General features: G+C 46.2%; 2 protein-coding genes and 1 pseudogene across 2 annotated transcripts; 2 read left to right on the top strand and 1 right to left on the bottom strand.

The window, feature by feature from the left end:
- Positions 1-239: 239 nt before the first annotated feature.
- LOC107275320 (uncharacterized) lies at positions 240-999 on the top strand. The gene is made up of 2 exons (XM_026024588.2): positions 240-841; positions 923-999. The coding sequence occupies exons 1-2, from the start codon at positions 419-421 to the stop codon at positions 983-985; spliced, it is 486 nt and encodes a 161-aa protein (XP_025880373.1). The 5' UTR covers positions 240-418; the 3' UTR covers positions 986-999.
- A 3,673-nt stretch (positions 1,000-4,672) lies between these two features.
- On the top strand, positions 4,673-6,930 carry LOC9270856 (uncharacterized). The gene is made up of 2 exons (XM_015778018.3): positions 4,673-5,895; positions 6,340-6,930. Exons 1-2 carry the CDS (start codon positions 4,727-4,729, stop codon positions 6,377-6,379), a joined length of 1,209 nt encoding a protein of 402 aa, XP_015633504.1. The 5' UTR covers positions 4,673-4,726; the 3' UTR covers positions 6,380-6,930.
- Positions 6,931-14,684: 7,754 nt separating this feature from the next.
- Positions 14,685-17,846, bottom strand: LOC112938741 (uncharacterized; annotated as a pseudogene).
- Between the last annotated feature and the right edge of the window lie 2,843 nt (positions 17,847-20,689).

The raw sequence follows: 20,689 nt of genomic DNA, 5'->3' as shown, positions 1-20,689 counted from the left end.
ATCGAATTGCCACGTAAGCGCCATGTCATTGCCACGTCAGATAAAGACCGAGTCAAATTAGCCACGTAAGCACCACGTCAGCCAAAACCACCCTTAAAACCGTCGAGGGACCTAATCTGCACCGGTTTTGATAGTTGAGGGATCCGTTGTATCTAGTTTTCCGGTTGGAGGACGAAAATCGGATTCGTTGACAAGTTAAGGGACCTCAGATGAACTTATTCCGCCCAAAAAAGATAATGCTCATCTCGGCCCAACTTACGGTGGCCCAGTTTTCCGACAGCTAGCTAGGGCCATCTCGCACGGTCACAGGCGCATCACCCAAAATTTCGTCGCCTCTCTTCGCCCCGCACCGCCAAACACAACCCGCTTCGTTTTCACCTTGGTTCTCGATCGAACGAATTCCCCACTATCCCCAGCGATGCCGAAGCCGAACCACCAGGTTCCCGAAGCCGCCGGCGAGATAGGCTCCGCGGGGAGGACCAGCGTCAAGGGACGCCGCGGCATCCGCCGTCGACCGCGGAGCGCCTCCGCCTCCTCCTCCTGGGGCGGCGGGGCAGCAGGATGCAAGAAGAAGAAGGCGCAGGTGGGGGAAGAGGAGAAGGAGGCCTCGTCCACGGTGCCCGCCGTGTACGACGCCAACGCTGACATCGAAGAGGAGTACAGGCTGTTCCTGGAGAACGTGCGTGTCTACGAGAACGACGACTTCGTGGTGGAGTACGAGGGGGTGGTGGTGAGGTATGGAGGAGAAGCCGTGGCTGATCATGGCGCAGGTAGAGGGGCTCCTCCGGTGAAGGGTGTTCCTGACCCCAACCAGCTCAACGGCAGTGTGCATCGGCAGAAGGTACTAGCTAGCTTGTGTCCAAGTCTCCACGCTTTGTTTAGTGTTGCCACGCGCGCCTCTTAACACATCTATTGCACCTAGGCAAAAATGGTGGAAGGGCAGAAGAAGAACAAGGATAAGAAGAAAAGGGCCATTGTCCCATAGAGGATATTGAGAAGGTTCGTTCTCATGACCGGATGTACGTTTGTGTTCTTTTGAATATAGACTTACCAAGAAACCAAGACTATCAGAACTTGTATTTTGGCCGTGTGCATTCATCTAAGAATACAGAGGCCGAGTGTTGCCCATTATCTAAAAATCAAAACATGTATTTTAGACAAATTTACAATCACAACTCTAAAAAATAACTGCCCCACCGGTGATGACTCATTTTGCCGGCGCCGCAACCTTCTTCCATCTCCCTCCCTCACCATCATCTAAGCAGACCGCTGGGGTGGAAACTGCGGCTGTGATGACGGCGACCGCTAACCCTTCTTTCTTTCTTCCTCAAGCAACTGGAAAGGAGCGAGCTGCAGTGGTGTAGCGGAGGTAGTTGCTGCGGTAGAAGGCCGGGCCGTTTTTGGTAAGATCAGTTTGTTTGTTTTGGAGGAAAAACAAAGGAATTGGATTTCTAAGGATTAATTTCTATGAGTGTCATTTGGTTTCTAGGATTGAAGTATAGGAAAACCAAAGGAAAATTTCCCTTACTATAAGTTCTATAGAGAAAACATATGAATTTTTTCATCCACTCAAACCTCTTAGAAAATTTCTATGGATTGATATGTGCAAACATTCATAATACTTCATTTTTCCTATTCCTATGGGTCAAATTCCTCCAAACCGAATAAGCCCCAAGTGTGCTAGCGTACACGGCAGTGGTAGAGGCAGCTACAGTGCAGTGTGGTGGCAGCGGTTGGGGTGCGGACAGATATAGGTGGCCCTACACCTGGGTATGATCATACAGTAGTGATTTGTTGATTTAACACACTAGATGCGTTACTTCTTACCATTAGGTAGCGAATGTTGTACCACGTTTGTTATGAGAAAATACAATTTTGTTTGTTTTCTATATCTTCCATTGACTGTTGTTTTTGGTGGTTGGTTTCTCACTTGAGAGTTTACTGATATCCTTTTCTTTGTCCTGGTTTTGTAGCTCGTGGGTGCAGTGGGACTGGGAGTTGGGATGGCTCAGCAGAAGGAAGAACAAACAAGATGAGAGATGTATTAAGACTAAAACAAGATTGCTGGTCCTCTTTTTTGTTCGCCAGCCTATTGGGAATCATGATTTATTCTTGTGACCCACAGAACTACAGAAGCTAGTGCTTCCTGTTGAGATAGCTGCAGCATGCAGAACCAAGAGATGAGGATTTTTTTTTATTTGATATCATGTATGTGCTGCATCTTATTAGCATGTATTCACAGTAATACAATCGTTTAAAATTGGTTGGAGCTCTTTCTGTGTAAATAAAATCCGGCAGAAGATAAATTTTTTGAATGTTTGACTACTACATCTTCATTTTAAGGAACAATGCTTCCTATGTTTTGTTTTTGAGAACATATTTTTACTAGATCTATTGTTATCTTAAGAATTATTGAGAATCTAAAATTGCTTTGTATCTCTAAAACATGCTTAATTATTATAACATATTATTTGAAAATACATTATAGATTTTCTTTTGTATTTTCCGTAAGAATTAATTTGGTATCCTTCTTTTGTCATACCTCACTAGAAAAGATGCCCGTGCATTGCAATGGGTAGAGCCAATTTAATTTGTGCATATGTGTCTGTGGATAAATAATCACAGGCCATTGATTCGTTTATTCATGTGCTTATACATATCGATTATTGCCAAATAAATGATTATTTGTGTGCAAATCTTTTATATACACGTTCTCAGCGACTCAAAAGAAAATGCTGTAAAATAAAGTACGATAAATAACCAAAAAGTCAAATTCAAAATTAAATTCTAAAATTTAAAATTTGACTTATAGGAATAAGCATAAGCCAAATAATGAGGGCTTAAAAAACGAGCTCGATTTGTCGTCCAGCTTTATCTCAAGTCGGGCAGGAATGGATGACGGACAAAATCATTAACTTCGATCATCCTTTATTTTGGTTGGCATATTCTTTTCGAAAGTAAACTGATTCTTTATGGATTATTGTAAAAGTAACCCTACTAGTACGTACGAGCATGCGTGGAGACTGACTTGAAATTATGCTTTATGGATTATTGTAACAGTATCCCTACTAGTACGTACAAGCATGCGTGGAGACTGACTTAAAAGACTTGAAATTATGCTAACATGTTCCAGGAATCATGGCGTGTAGTACGAACAGAATCGGATGATCTGGGCAATGATGTACGTGATATCCACACGGACTCTGCGAGTTTCATTCGCTTGGTATCCATATCACACAGACTCTCTTTCATAGTTTGCTCGTGAGTCGTGACTTTGTAATGAATGTTACGCGTGACATGAATCGGATACTGATGACATACCATAGTTTTTACAAAAACATCTTCAATTTTTAAATCGAGGGAGAGGGCGATGCAGTCTTAATCGGACATGCGGCAGTGAAAAATCACGCGCGCGAGGCTGTTGTGGGCCCAGTTGCGGCAGCGTGCAAAGGCGCGTGTGGATAATGGACACTGCCATCGACGTCGACATCGACACCACCTGAGTACTGTAGCTTACTGCCATCGACGGTCGTTACACCATCGTTGTCATCCCCAACGCCCCTGACCTCATTGACATCCTCGCCACCAACGACGTCGACATCTCCGTCGTCGAGGGTGACGCCGCCGGCCTGGGCGAATTCCTCGCCTTCGTAGGCAACCTCCTCTTCCCCTTCCTTGCCTTCGCTAGCCTCTTCTTCATCTTCCGCCGCGCCCAGGGTGATCCTGACACCAGCCCTGGTAGCCTCGGTTGGCGCTTGGACTTCGACCGCTCCAAGAGCAAGTTCGAGCAGGTGCCCGAGAATTGTGTAACCTTCGTCGACGTCCTCGGCGCCGACCAGGCCAAACTCGAGCTGCAAGAGGTCGTCGATTTTCTAAAGAACCCCGACAGTCGCCGCCTCCTCCTCCTCCTCCTCCTTCCTCCACCAGGCCCGCCTCCCCTAGCCCAAGCCCCTCCTCGCCATCCTCCGCGCCCTTGGTGCCGCCCCCATACTCCTCGTCCTCGCTCCCCGCACTCACCGACGCATCCTCGCCCGCGCTTGCACCACCCCTTGCCCCGACCCACAAGGACCGGCGTGGCAAACGTGACGGATGACCGGCGGGGTGAGGAATGCAACGGTGGCTCTCGGCCGCTCCTACCCTCTCGAGCTCGCTGAGGTCGAACGCCGCCATCGACACTAGCTCCTTTCCTCCGGCCGCCGTAGCTAGGGCCACCTCTTGCCACCCCCTCCTCCTCCGCCCACAGCCGCCGGAGCCGCCCTTTCCTCCCTGCCTGACCAGGCTGCGATAGAGAAGGAGAAGGAGAAGGGCAGGAGATAGAGAAGAGAGGGGATGAGGTGGAGGAAGTGGGGCCACATACATGTGGGCCCATATATTTTGTTTTATTTAAAAATATGAAATTTTGCTTCATATACCACATCAGATGAAGACCGAGTCAAAATATCTACGTAGGCGCCACGACACCCAAAACAATCGTCCAAACCGCCATGGGATCTATTGGTTTTGACAGTTTAGGGACCCGTTGTATTAGTTTTCTAGTTGAATGATGAATCGAATCCGTTCACAAGTTAAAGTTTTCTGGTTGAAGGATGAAAATCGAATCCCTTCACAAGTTAAGACACCTCAATGAACTTTCCACCTAATAATAATAATTTGTTTGATCGTAGCTAACCTCGTTTACCCACTCGTTTTCGAGAAGGGAGGCGAATCTGATTCCAATCGAGGGAAGATGATGATGCCGGACAAGAAGAGGAAGAAAATTGCGGCAGCGGCGCCGGCGCCAGCACCGGCACCGGTAGCTCGGCTTGTCCGCGTTCGCTCGGGGAACAAGAAGAGGAAGGGGAAGGGGAAGGAGGCCCCAGCCGAGGGTTCTGCCGCAAAGGAGCCAGCGGTGTACATGGTGTTGGCGCACGGAGTGGAGGAGGAGCCCACCCACTCGGTAATCGAGGTCGCCGCCGGCGCCACCGTCCGCCTTTTGCTCCACTCCACCAGCGGCCGCGGCATGTCGTTCGCGGCGGTGGGGACGCGGATCGTGGGCATCGGGCTGGATCAGACCACCGTGTACGACCCCAAGACCTCCACGGTGCGCGCCGGCTGCCGGCTCGTGTTCCCTAAGGTGAACCCCGTCCTCGTCTCGCACGGCGGCAAGCTCTACGCCGTCTCCTGCTGCCCCTCCGTCGTGAACGGGCGGGACTTCGAGCCATGGTTCCTCGTCCTCGACAGCCTCGGCTACTTCGGATGGCGCGAGCTGCCGCCGCCGCCCATCTTCCCGTGCCGTCTCAACCCGCTGGAGTACCGCGATCCGCCGGCGGTGCGCGTCGCGGCCTACGCCATCGTCGGCTCCCACATCCTGCTCTCGGTGTCGGTGCAGCAGCAGGGCCAGGACAAGGGCACCTGCGCCTTCGACATGGACGCCGAGCAGTGGGAGATGGTGCTCGACACGAACCTGCCTTTCACCGGTCAGGCCGTGCCTCTTGGCGACCACCGCTTCGTTTCCTGCTCCATGGCAAAGGGCGGCGCGGCTTCAGTGTACTACATGGAGGTCATGGTCTTCCCTCCAGGAATTGCAGGTTCAGGCACAGGCAAGAAGGAGCTGTCCATCGTTGAGTTGCAGGTGGAATCCAAGCGCATTGTTCCGGGGCACCTTCTCTGCACCATGGGGAAGGGCAGCTTCTCCTCCTTCGACTTTCGATCCACTGCTTCCCCGGCCAAGCAGGACATAGTAGCACGTATTGTTCATCGCACTTACTCTCAGGCGGAGGCGGAGGTGGAGGCGGATGATTCTGCTGACACCGATTTGGTCATCACGGTGAAGCGGGAGGATCGGCAGATTTACAAGCTACGTGATCCACACACATGTTTGGCCCATCCTTCTTGGCCGGTTGCTGCTTTAACCATGTGAGTTTCAGAGCCTTTCAACATCTTCTAGTGCTCAACTTCTATTGCTGCTTCAGCAGTAGCTAGCTCCTTTCTTCAGGTTGCTTTTGCTGTTTAATTGATTTAGATCCTCGATTTACACTGTGAACTTGAATTGCAGCGCTAGAAGCACTATGGATAGTTAAAATCCATGACTCAAATAGTTAAAATCTTCTGACTCAAATATCTGTTTCCCCAAAATCCATGACTGTGTTGATCTATACTGTCTAATGGTAGTACAAAATAACTATTCAGTTTAATTTTTCTATATCTGATTACTTCCTAAACGGCTCGGAAAAGGGCTCGGAAGTTCTACTAGAGAATATATGCGTGCATGATATTGGTGTTTTGTGCTTCAACTTGATAAGCTAAAATCAGCCGCAGTACCCTGGTCAAGTTTTTCATTGTTTGCATATTGTCGTCCAGGAAGATGAGGTGGAGAAGCGTCCAGTTACAGGAATTCTAACCATCGAAAGTGGGCTGACTTCGATCTCGAAGATTGTTATGGAGATGAAATACCTGTATGAGAAACATAAGCAGTGGGATTGGAAGGTTAAACAGGTGGAGCAGAAGAAATATTTGGTGGAATTTCCATCCAAAGATGCTAGGAGGGAGTTAACAAGACTCAAGGGCTTTGACTTTGAATTATCCAATGCTAGAGCTAATGTTAGGGAGACTGAGAGAACCATTGAGGCCTTTGCCGAGCTTCAGGAGGTTTGGGTCAGAGCTACAGGAGTCCCACCATTGGCTAGATCTGAAAAAGTTATTGAAAAAATTGCCCACTTGATTGGAGATCCCATGGAGGTAGACTCAATTAGCTTGAACAGAGAAGCTGTGAGAGTAAAAGTCCTTTGCAGGGATCCTTTGAAGATAGGGGGGACGTCTGAGATCTTTCTAAACAGAGTTGGGTATAGGATTACTTGGAATCCTGAAGGAGTAAGACAACATCACCAAGATGATCCTGATGATCCCAAACCTGCATACAGATCAAGAGGGAGGAGAGGAGATGATGAGGAAGACTCTCAGGACAGCCATGAGGCTGACAAAGGGGAATCAAAAAAAGAAGAAGAAGAGAAGAAGGACACCCAAAAAAGGGAAGGAGATCATGGGCACAAGAGACACAAGAACAATGAGATGGTGGAAGAAGAGGAAGACTCTTTGGGGGAAGGGGAGAAAGTGGATATACCTGAGTATATCCCAGATATTTCAGATGAGGCAGAAGAAGTGGTTTTATGCTCACAAGGGAAGGAGGTCCAGGGAATTAATGAGTAAGTGGAGCAAATGTTTTAGAAGAATTAGGAGAAGATGGTAACAATATAGGGGGGGTCACTCCTGTTATACAACAAGAAAACAAGGCTGCCGAGGAGGAAAATGAGATTTCACTAAAGGATCGGATGGAGGATGATATCAGAGTTCTAGAGATGATCACTGGAGAAGTGAAGGGGCAAGAGCTGACTAGTGATGGCTTTATCTCATCGGGGAAGAAGAAGAAAAGGAAGCAGAAAGAGAAAGTGGTGGCTACAAGACAAAGCTCAAGAATTGCAAGAGACGGAGTACCTGTTGCTCTGAAGGCTCAACAAAGGACTTCGGTGAGGAACGACATTTCAGGTAAAAATAAGTATGCTATTTTTAATACTGTTGATGAATCTGTGCTGGTGAATATAGCTAGAGATGAAGGTGTAGATTTAGGAACTTCAGAGGGGTTGCAGAATCAGAACATTGAAACAATTAAAGCCAGAGAGTTAGCTCAGTCAATGATTCACACTGCTAAAGAGAGGTTGATCAATGAAGACCCAATTGAGAGGCTGCCTTTGACAACAGAGATAGAGGGATGTGTATTTCCCACTACGGAGGCTGCAGGCATAGAGCCGGCCAAAGTAGGGGGAGATACCAAAAGAAAAAACACAAGTTAATAATGAGAGTGTTATATTGGAATGTGAGGGGGCTTGGGAATATGGGCAGGAGGGGGCTCCTTAGAGAAGTGATTCACCAGAATAAAATAGAGGTCATTTGCCTTCAAGAAACAATAAGAGAGAGTTTTCATTTAAGGGAGTTGAGGAATTTTTGTGGAGGAAGAGACTTTCAATGGATAACTAAACCAGCCAACGGGCACTCTGGAGGTTTGCTGCTGGGTGCAAATTTGGATCTGTTCGAAGTAAAGGAGATGGATTTGGGTGAATTTTTTCTCAGCATGGTACTAAAAAATAGAAGGGATGGTAAAGAGTGGGGGATTATTAACATTTATGGCCCAGTACAGGGGGAAAAGAAGGATGATTTTCTGAGGGAAATTTTAGGCAAAAGTAACAGTATGCAGATCCCCTTTATGATGGGTGGGGATTTCAACATGATTAGGTTCCCAGATGAGAAGTCTAACGGTAATATACATAAGAGGTGGGCTGACAAGTTCAATAGTTTCATTGCCTTGGCAGAACTAAGGGAGCTTCATAGATCGGGAGGCAAATATACGTGGACAAATAAACAAGCAGACCCTGTCATGGAGGTTTTAGATAGGGTGTTGGTGTCCTCTTCGTGGGAAGAGATGTATCCTCTAACGATGGTTAAAAGTCTGTTAAGAGTGGGATCTGACCATAATCCGTTGTTGGTAGAATTAGAAAAACAGCTGGTGTGGTCGAGAGATGCTTTCAGATTTGATCCATCTTGGCTTACCCAGGAAGGATTCAAAGAGTGGCTGATAGCTAAGTGGCCGGAAAGGAGGAAGAAACATATCTTAGATCATTGGAATTGTCAAGGGACAGTTCTCAGGAGGCTAATGAGAGGGTGGGCCAGGAATAGGAGGGGTGATTTAAGAAAAGACAAGGATTGTTGGAAAGAATTAAGAAAATAGACGAGGAGGCTGAAAGAGGGGTGCTGTCAACAGCAGAATGGGCCGAAAGATATCAAGTAGAGGAGGATTTAGTCAAGATCTATCAAGCTGAGGAGATTTATTGGCAAATTAGGAGTGGCACAAAGTGGACCTTGGAAGGCGACGCAAACACATTGTTTTTTCATGGGGTGGTGAATGGGAGAAAAAGGAAAACAATGATAACCTCCCTCGAGGATGGGGGGAGGGAAATCAATGATCAAACAAAGTTAAAAGAACATGTTTACGGCTATTATAAGAAGCTGTTCGGGGTTGAGCAAGCACCAAAAGTGTTTCTGAGTCAAGATATATGGAATAATAGGGGGAAGCTGAATCAAGAAGACAATGATAAATTGACCAGGCCATTCACCATGGAAGAGATAGAGGAGGCTCTAAGAGGGATGAAATCTAACACGGCTCCCGGACCCGATGGCTTCTCAGCGACTTTTATCAAAGAATTTTGGCCACAACTTAAAGACCAAATTAAAGAGATGTTAGATATGATGTTTGAGGGGGATTTAGACCTTTGGAGACTGGATTATGGTGTAATAACTTTGATCCTGAAAGTGAAGGATGCTAACACAATTAAGCAATTCAGACCGATCTGCCTGCTGAATGTTAGCTTCAAACTTTTAACAAGGATCTTAACAATCAGACTGACAAAGGTTGCAGAGAAAGTGATTAGCCCGAGTCAAACAGCTTTTATCCCAGGTAGATATATTTTAGATGGGGCGGTCATTCTTCACGAGGTCCTGCACGAATTGAAGAGTTCACACCAATCGGGGATAATTTTGAAATTAGACTTCGAAAAAGCTTATGATAAAGTGAGGTGGAGCTTCCTATTCGATGTTTTACAGAGAAAGGGTTTTGATGATAAATGGATAGGGTGGATTAAACAAGCAACAACGAACGGTAGAGTGGCTATAAACTTTAATGGATCGAGTGAGGAGTTTTTCAAAACGCATAAGGGGTTGAGACAAGGCGACCCTCTATCCCTTTTGCTTTTTAATTTGGTGGCAGATGCTCTTGCAATAATGTTGGACTTAGCAAAAGAAGCTGGCCATTTAGAAGGACTGGTACCACATTTATTTCCAGGAGGTTTGACACATCTTCAATACGCGGACGACACGATTCTTTTTATGGCCAACTCACAAGAAAGTGTGCTGACGACTAAATTCCTGCTATATTGTTATGAAGAGATGTCAGGAATGAAGATTAATTATCAGAAGAGCGAGGTCATTGTTGTGGGGGCTGATGAGGGCGAAGCACAACGAGTGGCGGATATATTCAATTGCAAGCTTGGGAAACTGCCTATCGGATATTTGGGGGTTCCAATCAGTGATGGCAGACTTTCGGCAGCTGAACTAGGAATTCCCTCTGAAAAGATCGAGAAACGGCTGGCCACATGGAAGTGTGGTCACCTATCGCAAGGGGGCAGAGCAATCTTAATCAATTCCTGCCTTAGCAGCATACCAATGTACATGATGGGGATGTATTTGCTTCCTGAATCTATACACCATAAGATGGACAGTCTAAGGTCTAGGTTTTTTTGAGAAGGATTGGAAAACAAGAGGAAATATCATATGATTAAATGGGAGGCGCTGTGTAGGCCAAAAGAATTTGAAGGGTTAGGGTTTACCAACACAAGAGTGATGAACATAGCCTTGCTATGTAAGTGGATTTTCAGACTAGAGTCGGGGAATGCAGATCCGGTCTGTAACTTGCTAAGGAGAAAGTACTATGGGAGTGGTGGTTTTTTCCAAACAACTGCGGAAGGGGGGTCACAATTCTGGAAGGGACTTCATGAAGTCAAAAAATGGATGACGATGGGGAGTAAGTACAAAGTGGAGAGTGGGGGAAATACTTTCTTTTGGGATGATGTTTGGGTGGGAGATACTGCTTTAAAAATTCAATTCCCATATCTGTACAATATTTGTAGAGCTCCTAGAGCTACGATCAAACAAATTTGTACAAATGGGGAGTGGAATATCGAATTAAGAAGATCATTAAGTGAGCAAGACCTTGAAGAGTGGGATAATTTGCATGAGATTCTAGAGAGGGTGACGTTAACAGAAGAAGATGACAAAATGAGCTGGGGTCTGACTAAATCAGGGTGGTACACTACTAAGTCGCTTTATAAAGAGATGATTTTTGGAGGGGTAAGAGACAGAAGAGCCCAAGAAATTCTAAGTATCCCAGTGCCGCTGAAAGTTAAGATTTTCCTCTGGTTAATGATAAAAGGGCGCATACAAACAGCTGAGCAATTAAAAAAAATGAAATGGCCTGGTGAGGTGGAGTGCAAACTTTGTGGGGAGTTAGAAGGGGTTGATCATCTAATTTTCCAATGTCCCCCTACTAAATTTTTTTGGTGTTGTGTTAGAGATGCATTAGGCTGGGCTAAAGTGCCGAACACTAGAACAGAGCTGCTTGACAAGCTGCTTTGCCCAGGCAATGCTCGCAACACCCCGTTGTTGTGCCTTGTTGCGGCGGGAACCTGGGCAATTTGGCTGTTTAGGAATGATTGGGTGTTTAACAACAAACTTATGTCAGATGTACTTCAATTACCTTATAAAGCTGTTTCATTTTTGAAGCAATGGAGTGTTAGGGTAGTCTATTGGATCACCTAGGTTTAGATCTAGTCGGGTGGTTCTATTTGCAATGGATGAACAACAATAGATGAATGAACAAAGAGGGAGTGAGAGGATTTAGGGTTGTGACCAGTCGTTGTTGAGGAAGAGGAAGTCCGGCCGGCCATCGTCGTTGTCGTCGCGGGCTTGACGTGGACGGCAGCGACGATGTGCTTGGTTCCGATGGCGGTGATGCGGTTGCAGCAGCGACGGTGTCGACGACGAGGCGTGGCGCGGCGGTGGACTTCCCGTCACTGGCTGCGCCCCCTCGATCGGTTAGGGTTTATGGGGTGGAGTGGCGGCGGCGGCGACGAACCTCGTTCCTTGTGTCATTGTCCCGTCCCGTCCTCCACCCCTCTTTATATGGCACAGTGTGACGGGGGCCCACCAGCGATTGGGCTGGGCGCCCCCGATCAGGGCGCGGGTCAAGGCCCCCTTGAGCCGTTGGGCTCAAGGGGAGGGAGATCCATCTAACATTCTCCCCCTTGATCTCACTATTTCCTTTAGCTTTTTCTATTCCATCACAGATTTACATATAGAGCATGTTTCATCGTCACGGTTAATTACCGATGGATTCGACAGCCACTATACACATCTCTATTCAGAAACAGATACTTTAACTTTTGGGCCCTATAGTCCAGGATTCATAAGGCTTCCCTTAAAACCCATGCATGCTACATGTTCCTTGAACATGTTGGGAGGTAGGCCTTTCATGAGCGGATCCGCGAGCATCCTTTCTGTTCTTATGTGCTCGAGACTGATTGTTTGATCCCGGACTTTGTCTTTCACAACATAGTACTTTATGTCAATGTGTTTGGCAGCACCACTTGACTAATTGTTGTGAGAGTACATTACTGTGGGTTCTTTATCGCAGTATAACTTTAGTGGTTTCTCAATACTATCAACCACCTTTAAAACCGGGTATGAACTTCATTAGCCAGTTCACCTGCCCCGTAGCCTCATGGCATGCTATAAACTCGGCATACATGGTAGACCCTGCAGTGGTAGTCTGTTTTGAGCTTTTCCATGAAATAGCTCCTACTGCCAGGGTAAACATGTATCCCGATGTTAACTTTGTATTATCTTTTGCAAAGTCAGAATCCGAATACCCCACTATCTGGAGCGATTCTGCTTTTCTGTAAGACATCATGAGGCCTTTTGTTCCTTGCAATCACGCAAGACTTTCTATACCAATTTCCAGTGCTCTAGGCCTGGATTACTTTGAAATCTGCCAAATAACCCGGTAACAAATGCCAAGTCAGGTCGTGTGCACACTTGCGCGTACTGTAGGCTTCCTACAGCTGACGCATATGGCTTTGTTTTCATTTTATTGAGCTCATACTGATTTCTAGGACATTGCGATGCCCCATACTTTTCGCCTTTGACTATAGGAGCAGGTGTAGCACTGCATCTGTACATATTGAATTTCTTTAACACCTTTTCTATATATATACCTTTTGAGAAAGTCCCAATGCATACTTTGTTCTATCTCGGTGAATCTCTATGCCCAAAACATATGATGCCTCACCGAGGTCTTTCATGTCAAAGTTTGAGGACAAGAATTTCTTTGTTTCCTGTAGTAGACTGACATCACTACTAGCCAGTAGAATCTCATCTACATACAGAGTTAGGAAAATGAATCTCCCATTCTTAACTTTGAATGAATACAATTGTCCTCTACATTCTTTTGAAAACCCAAATTTCTTTATTGTTCCATCAAACTTCAAGTAGCACTATCTCGAAGCTTTGCTTTAATCCATAAATGGATCTCTTTATACGACATCCCATATTTTCGTTTCCTTTCATGACGAAACCTTTCGGTTGTGCCATGTATACTTTTTTCTTCAAATCATCATTTAGAAATTCCGTTTTTACATCCATCTGATGTAATTCCAAATCATAATGTGCCACTAGTGCCATTATAATCATAAAGGAATCTTTACAAGAGACTGGAGAAAAGTCTCATTGTAATCAATGCCTTCTCTTTGCGTGAAAACTTTTGCCACAAGTCGCACTTTAAACTTTTCTATATTCCCTCTGGAGTCATATTTGGTTTTGTAGACCCATTTATAGCCTACTGTTTTGGCTCCTTTAGGAATTTCTTCTAAATCCCAGACATCATTTAATTTCATTGATTTCATTTCATCTTTCATGGCTTCCATGGCCTTTGCATATGAGGTGGGATCATCCTCCATATGCTACTCTTTCAGGCCTTCTAGGGGCCTCCTATTCTGACACATTATCTGTTTGAGGCTGTTGCAGCTCCTCCTCTGATGTGGCAATAATTTCTGTTGAATCCTGTAGAACAGGTTCCTCACTTTCATTCATTTTTGCCACAGGAGAGATAACAACATGTGTTGGTACCGCAACGTCATGCATTGCAAGCACAACATCAGCAGGTAGAGAGAAGAAAGGTTCCTGAGTCGACGGAGCGGGTACAGACACCCGCCTCTCAAGATCAATTTCTCGAACTACCAAGCTCCCCCTAATCATTTCGTCTTCCAAGAAGACGACGTGTCTCGTTTCTACAAACTTTGTATAACTGTTTGGACAGTAGAAACGATGACCCTTTGATCTTTCAGAATAGCCAATAAAATGGCAGCTTACTGTTTTGGGTTAAATACTTTATCCTTTGCAGGACTCCCCCACACACGGAGGATCCATAGCTCATACGGTGTTTTGGGCACCGATGCATTCTATACATTGTATGCATCGTTCTAAAATTGAGAACTCCAATGGAGGAAGAACTACATTCTTAACCAGTCTCTCAATTCTCCCCCTCGAAATATGGCATAAACAACAGTGCCATAATTTCGATGAGACATCAGAAGTTCGCTTTCTTTTCTTTTGTCAACGAGGACACAACATTCACATTCTCAGAAAGAGATAACAAATAAAGCTGATCTTGCAACACAAGACCAATACATTCATTATTATACCATAGTTCACATTTGCCATTTCATATCTATCAGAATCCAATTTGGATACACTTATTATCAAGTTTCTTTGCAAAGAATGGACATAAAAACATCTGGAAGTAAAAGTGTGAAGCCATTCGTGAGTTCTAGGCGAAGATCTCCAACAGCTTCAACTTTTGCTTCAACTCCATTGGCAACTCTAATGGATCTTTCACTTCTTTGCGTAGTCCTCATTGAACGGAATCCTTTAAACAATTACACACATGAATAGTTGCTCCAGAATAAATCCACCATGTGGATCTAGAATAACCAATCATAATGAGATTCTTTACAAATGTAATAATGTTCTCACCTTTCTTTGCCATGATCACTGTCAGGAAGTTAGGATGATCTTTCTTGGAATGTCTTGTCTTCTTGCAGTGTAGACACTGATCTTGTCTCAACTGTAAACTGTTATTTCTGAGGCAGATGCTGAGGCTGTTTTTCTTTTGAGGAGGGTGACCTGTGGCTCTTTTCCTTGTTATCTTTGACAAGGTTAATGGAGTCACCATTGGTCTCTTTGTGTCTTTCCTCCTCTTGCACACAATTAGAGATGAGCTCTTCAATATTCCAATTCTCTGTACTTATTTTGTAATTGACAACAAGGTTGTCAAAGTTCTTTGGCAATGAGGACAAAACCAGATGGACCAGAAAGTCATCTGAGATGCCCAAATCTTTTTGCTTCAATTTGGAAGCCATGTTGCTCATCCTAAGAATGTGGTCTTTTACACCACCTCCATGGTACCTCTCTGTAACAAGCTGCTTTATCAGCTGTGTCGCATAAAACTTTGAAGAACCAGTAAACTGGCTCTTTATACTTTCGAGGTACTTAGAGACAGTGTCATACTCTGGGATTGAGCCCAATATTGTTGGCTCAATCGTGTTCTTTACCGCAGCCAAACAATTCTTGTTGGCTGAAGACCATTTCGCATGCTCAATGTCATACGACATGATGAGGGAAGCATTGTCCCTCTCTCTCTTTTGCCATTCAGCATCTGACTCTTTTTCACCTCTGAAAATTTCAGCAGGTTCTATAGGACATGGGGTAGTCAACACCCAGTCCACCTCTCCCAAGATAAAAGCAAGGTCGAGTTCTCTTTTCCATTCTTCGTAGTTATCTCCTTTCAGGGTCGGAATATCTTTAATGTAACCCATCAAGGAGTAGCCACCTGAGATAATCATGTATTGTGAGAACAAAATTAACATTAAAATTATTATGTATTAAGTCTACATCACCGTTGGGCAGAAAATAGACATAACACATAAAGCCATAACTATAACATTGCAATTATCAACGTTGGTCAGAAAAATTACAACATCATAGCACATAATTAATGTTCCTAAAATTAAAATCTCCCGTTGGTTCGAAATTTAATTTTAGAAACACTAATTTTCATCAATTTCATCTATTTGCAGCGGAAGATCTATATACAATTCGTATAAACAATAACAAAACTCTGTTATTTACTCTCTGTAAAATTCTCCCGTTGGTTCAAATTTAAACAGAGGTAAAACATGTAAAAACAATTTAAAATTCTATTGTAATTTGCATGAAAATATACAAAATACATGTTCAGAAGCATTTCTCACATTTATCTATTCTCTAAACAATTTTCACGTTGGTTCAAATTGCTTAGAAATAATCACAATAATTAAACATATTGAAAATGCTTCCTTCGGCCGAGGGACTTTTATTAAACTTCTTTTTCTTCTTTTCCTTCTTTCTTTCGGCCGAGAGACCTAAAGTGGACTTTTGGCCGGCCTGGCCCGTCCGGCCCGCGGCCACCAGCCGACCGTCACCATCCGGCCATCCATTTGCTAGGGTTAGGATCGGACGGTCAGCCGCCGAGTTCGGGGAAACAAAAACCCTTCCTCCCGACCGGCCGAACCCTAGCCGTACATTTCACTTCTCCTCTCTCCCTCCTCTCTCTACACCGGAGCGGCGGCGCCATCGGCGGCGGCCGGAGCACCATCGGCGGCGGCTGGAGGAGGTGGCGGCGCCGTCGCGGGGCCCCTCGCTGGCGCGCGTGCTCACCCTAGGCAGAGCGCGCCGCCGTCGAGCGGCCTTGCAACGGTGTGGTAGGCGCCCTCTCGTCTCCCCCCGGCTTCGGCGACGGCCGGCGATGGCCGGCGACGGCGGTGGATGGGGAAACACGGCGGCGCCTTCTTTTCTTTTCTCTTCTCTTCTCCCCCCACCGTCTCTAGCCCCCACCGCGAAGTGAGAGAAAGAGGGTGGCGGCCGAAGGAGATGGCGGCGCCGCCGCGGGCCCCCTCGCCGGCGCGCGCGTGCACTCGCGGGTGCGCGCGCGGCCGTCGAGTGGCTCCTCGGCGGTGCCTCTTTGCCCCTCCCCCCCTCCGTGGCCGGCGTCATCGACGGCCGGCGACGAGGTAAGATTAGGGTTAGGGTTTCGATCTTTTTGATCCGTTGGATCGTTTGCTTTTCTCTTTGGATTTCTTTCCCGAACCAATCTAAACACTAGGGTTGCTCTGATACCATTGTTAGGGTAGTCTATTGGATCACCTAGGTTTAGATCTAGTCGGGTGGTTCTATTTGCAATGGATGAACAACAATAGATGAATGCACAAAGAGGGAGTGAGAGGATTTAGGGTTGTGACCAGTCGTTGTTGAGGAAGAGGAAGTCCGGCCGGCCATCGTCGTTGTCGTCGCGGGCTTGACGTGGACGGCGGCGACGATGTGCTCGGTTCCGATGGCGGTGATGCGGTTGCAGCAGCGACGGTGTCGACGACGAGGCGTGGCGCGGCGGTGGACTTCCCGTCACTGGCTGCGCCCCCTCGATCGGTTAGGGTTTATGGGGTGGAGTGGCGGCGGCGGCGACGAACCTCGTTCCTTGTGTCATTGTCCCGTCCCGTCCTCCACCCCTCTTTATATGGCACAGTGTGACGGGGGCCCACCAGCGATTGGGCTGGGCGCCCCCGATCAGGGCGCGGGTCAAGGCCCCCTTGAGCCGTTGGACTCAAGGGGAGGGAGATCCATCTAACATGGAGGACTCTAGTACCGGCGAAGATGGAGGAAGATGTGGAGGCTACAAGGCTCTTGCTGTATGCCAGAATCCAAGAGGTGCGAGGGGAGGTAAAGGCATGACTTCCAAGCTGGCGCCAAAGGATCGAGCGTCTGGCCGAGCAGAGTTCTTTTCACTGTAATTGCTTTGCATTTGGCTCCTGTGTGTTGTGGAGAGGGCTGTCTCCAGGGTGGGGACTTCTGAATTTCTGGATTGACTACTGTTGCTGTCCGGAAAATGAGTCAATCAAGAGCTAGTCTGTCTGTCTTTTTTGTTCTGGCTTGTTAGTGCTGTGCCAGCAGCAGTAGGTCTGCAAGTTGCTTTGTGCCTCTCTAGTTCGCTGGCTTCCCCAGCAGTTTATTTTGTTTCTGTACTGAACTCGTATGCTTTTAGTAAAAGCTGGGCATGAGCCTTCTCTCTAAAAAAAAAAAATACTAGCTAAGCTAAATATTTTGAGTGATAGAAGAATTGTAAATTAACTGTGCAGTATCATGTTTCTGTGTTTGAGCAAAGCCTGGCATTTCTTTGGCTTTAGCATCTGTAAGTACAAATGAAGATATGCTCCCTTCAAATTTTCCTCTCTTTCTAGTTGAACCTCTATGGCTGCCTGCTCAGATATGAGTATATGCTAGAGCTTCTGTATGAGGTATCTTCCTTCTGTAAGCACCCTTAAAATTGACCATACGACGAATCTGGATTCTTTTGGAAATACTGTTGTAGAAATTAGTGTTGGAAGTATTGTTTCTTGTAGTTAGTTGGTGTTGCTGATTGCTGGAATGATTATATGATCAGTATCGATCCCTCTGTTAAGAGAAAAGATAGGTTAGCATAGTCCACTCTTGCACACCATGTTCTATGCCCATGCTGCCCCAGCCTATAAATCCAACTGCTACATATAATATCCACAAAAGTTTACAGAACAAATTGATTTGATCATACTATCAGAGTGCTTTACTTTGTACAGAAATGTGGATTCATTGAGAATACAGCAACTAACAAACAAAGATTAACCTGCAAGAGCTGTGGTCCTTTGAACAGAGGCTGGAGCCTTGTTTAACAGGAAGGTGGCAACTCATTGTATGTAATGGGTGCCTGCATTTACGCTCGACATTTCTAAGTCGAATGTGCCTTTTTCATGTTGCATGCTAGATGAAATCATCTAAACAATGCTAATGCTTGTTTCTTCACTGCCATTAATTGATAGTTCTTAAAATGCTTCACTTCAATTCCCTGTGTAAATTGTTAATTTTCAAAACAACTAAGTTATGTTTTACAAACCTAGGGTGATACTGGCTCAAATATATCTCTAGGAAAGTAAATCACACTCCTATGTCAATGTTTAGCAATCCTAGGGTGATATGATCTCAAGTATATCTCTAGGAATGTAAATTGCACAAATGTAAATGCGACAAATAAATGAGATAAGGAGAAAAGAGATTATTCACCGAGGTTCGGAAACTCGCAGGTTTCCTACTCCCCGTTGAGGCGAGTCCACTTCCACCGCTCAACCACGAAGCCACCGCACGCCCCCTTCGTCAAGGGGTGGGCAAGGCGTGAGCCGGCCCACGGAGAGGACTACCCAAGCCTCAATCGCTTGGGGTAGTTCTTCCTTCACTCCGAAGGTGGTGAACTCCAAACCACTCACAACTGGCGCTGGGCCTCCTCCACAATCTTCTTGGAGAGGTCACCGGGCAACTCCTCCACAAGCCGTCTAGGAGACGGCAATCTCCAAGAGTAACAAGCGATGACGCGGCTCGGAGATGATCAAGTGCCACACTAGCTCTACAATGGAAGCAATGCACTTGACTCTTGGCTAAATCAACCCTCAACCACTACAATGGATGAACACTAAGCTCAAATGTGTGTGAGAGAGGTGCAAGGGGTGTATGCAATTGAAGTGGGTGCCAAGAGAGTCCCCTTACTGCTGGTGGGGGAGTATTTATACTCCCACCAACCAAAACTAGCCGTTAGGGGCGAAATCCCCCAACTCTATGTGCCGCCGGTCCGACCGGAGGTAAGTGGCCGGTCAGACCGTGCTACTTTGCAACGGCTAGAAAACTAGCCGTTGTAGCCCTGTCAGAGGGCCCCATCGGCCTGGCCGGTCAGATTGACGTTGAGTGGCCGGTCAGACCGGCCTCGGCTCGGTCAGACCGCCCTCAGCTCGGTCTGACCGAATACAGCTCCGTCGGCTCTGCATCGGCCAACCCCGAGCACTCCATCCCGGCCATATGGCCGGCCGGTCAGACCACCCCGAAGCCGTCGGTCAGACCAACCTTTAGCACCGGCCAAACTGCCACTGTTAGGCCGGCCAGACCGGCCAGGGACCGGTGGTCTGACTGGCGGCAGACGCACGGTCAGACCTGCTCTGGTCAGGCCGAACACAATGAATGCATGTGTGTGTGAAAAGTATTAATACAAATGTGAGCACAAGTGAATATGCAAATGACCTAAGTGGCAATTAAAATCATCTCTTTGCTAGGTCATTACCCCTCTTAATAGTACGGCAAAGCTATAAATAAACTAGCACAATTTTGATCGCCCAATGCCTCGATCAATTTTAAAAAAAGGCACTAGTTTACCGTCTTCTCTTCCTTTTGCTTTGCGCCGTCAATTTTAATCCATCGGTAATCGTCCATGCGCACACATAATGTGAACCTAACTTAAAATATATAGCTCAATAGAACAGTTAGTCCACAATTAGCATTTGTCATTAATTACTAAAATTAACAATGGGGGCCTAGATGCTTCAGGTGTCCCACAAAACTCCACAGGCACTTGCGCTCCTTCCGCACTAAGCAGTGTGCTCCTGCCACTCGAAGTTCGTTGCCCCAAATCGTCGTGACCCAAAAAATCAGGGCTGATTTCTTCATTGCTTTGGATTATTTGATTTGATTGCAATCCCATAGAAATCCCTCTTGCTGATTGTATTTGGGGTCTAGAGTCCGAATCGTCCCTGAGTCCTTCTCTTCTCCCCTTCTATATTCGACAAGGCTTACCACTCGTCCTCTCCGCGTGTACATATTCCTAGGCATGACTCCGAGCTGGAATCTATAAAATCAAGGTGTTGATTTAGTCTTAGTGATGAACTATTATCAAAGGTGATAAATAAGTGAATGTGTTGATATATGTCAAATTGTGTTTTCGTGGTGAAGTGTCGGGGTGCTGGCAGTCAGAGGAGCACGGTAAGGTCGGTTAGAACGATGGTGCTTAGGCGGTCAGACCGGTCGGGCAACTGTGGTCTGATTGGGTAACGCGATGATCAAACCGACAGATTCTAGGAGGGACTCGATTTTGGGTTGTTTCCGTGGATGT

Source organism: Oryza sativa, chromosome 4, assembly GCF_034140825.1.
Source record: "Oryza sativa Japonica Group chromosome 4, ASM3414082v1".
NCBI classification, from domain to species: domain Eukaryota; kingdom Viridiplantae; phylum Streptophyta; class Magnoliopsida; order Poales; family Poaceae; genus Oryza; species Oryza sativa.
Note: the sequence above shows the minus strand (reverse complement) of the source record. Positions and strands in the feature narration are given on the sequence as shown.

Coding starts and splice junctions, on each gene's coding strand:
- LOC9270856 (XM_015778018.3), top strand. CDS start 4,727: ATGATGATGCCGGACAAGAAGAGGAAGAAAATTGCGGCAGCGGCGCCG. Junction 5,896..6,339: donor CCGGTTGCTGCTTTAACCAT/GTGAGTTTCAGA, acceptor ATTGTCGTCCAG/GAAGATGAGGTGGAGAAGCG.
- LOC107275320 (XM_026024588.2), top strand. CDS start 419: ATGCCGAAGCCGAACCACCAGGTTCCCGAAGCCGCCGGCGAGATAGGC. Junction 842..922: donor GCAGTGTGCATCGGCAGAAG/GTACTAGCTAGC, acceptor TATTGCACCTAG/GCAAAAATGGTGGAAGGGCA.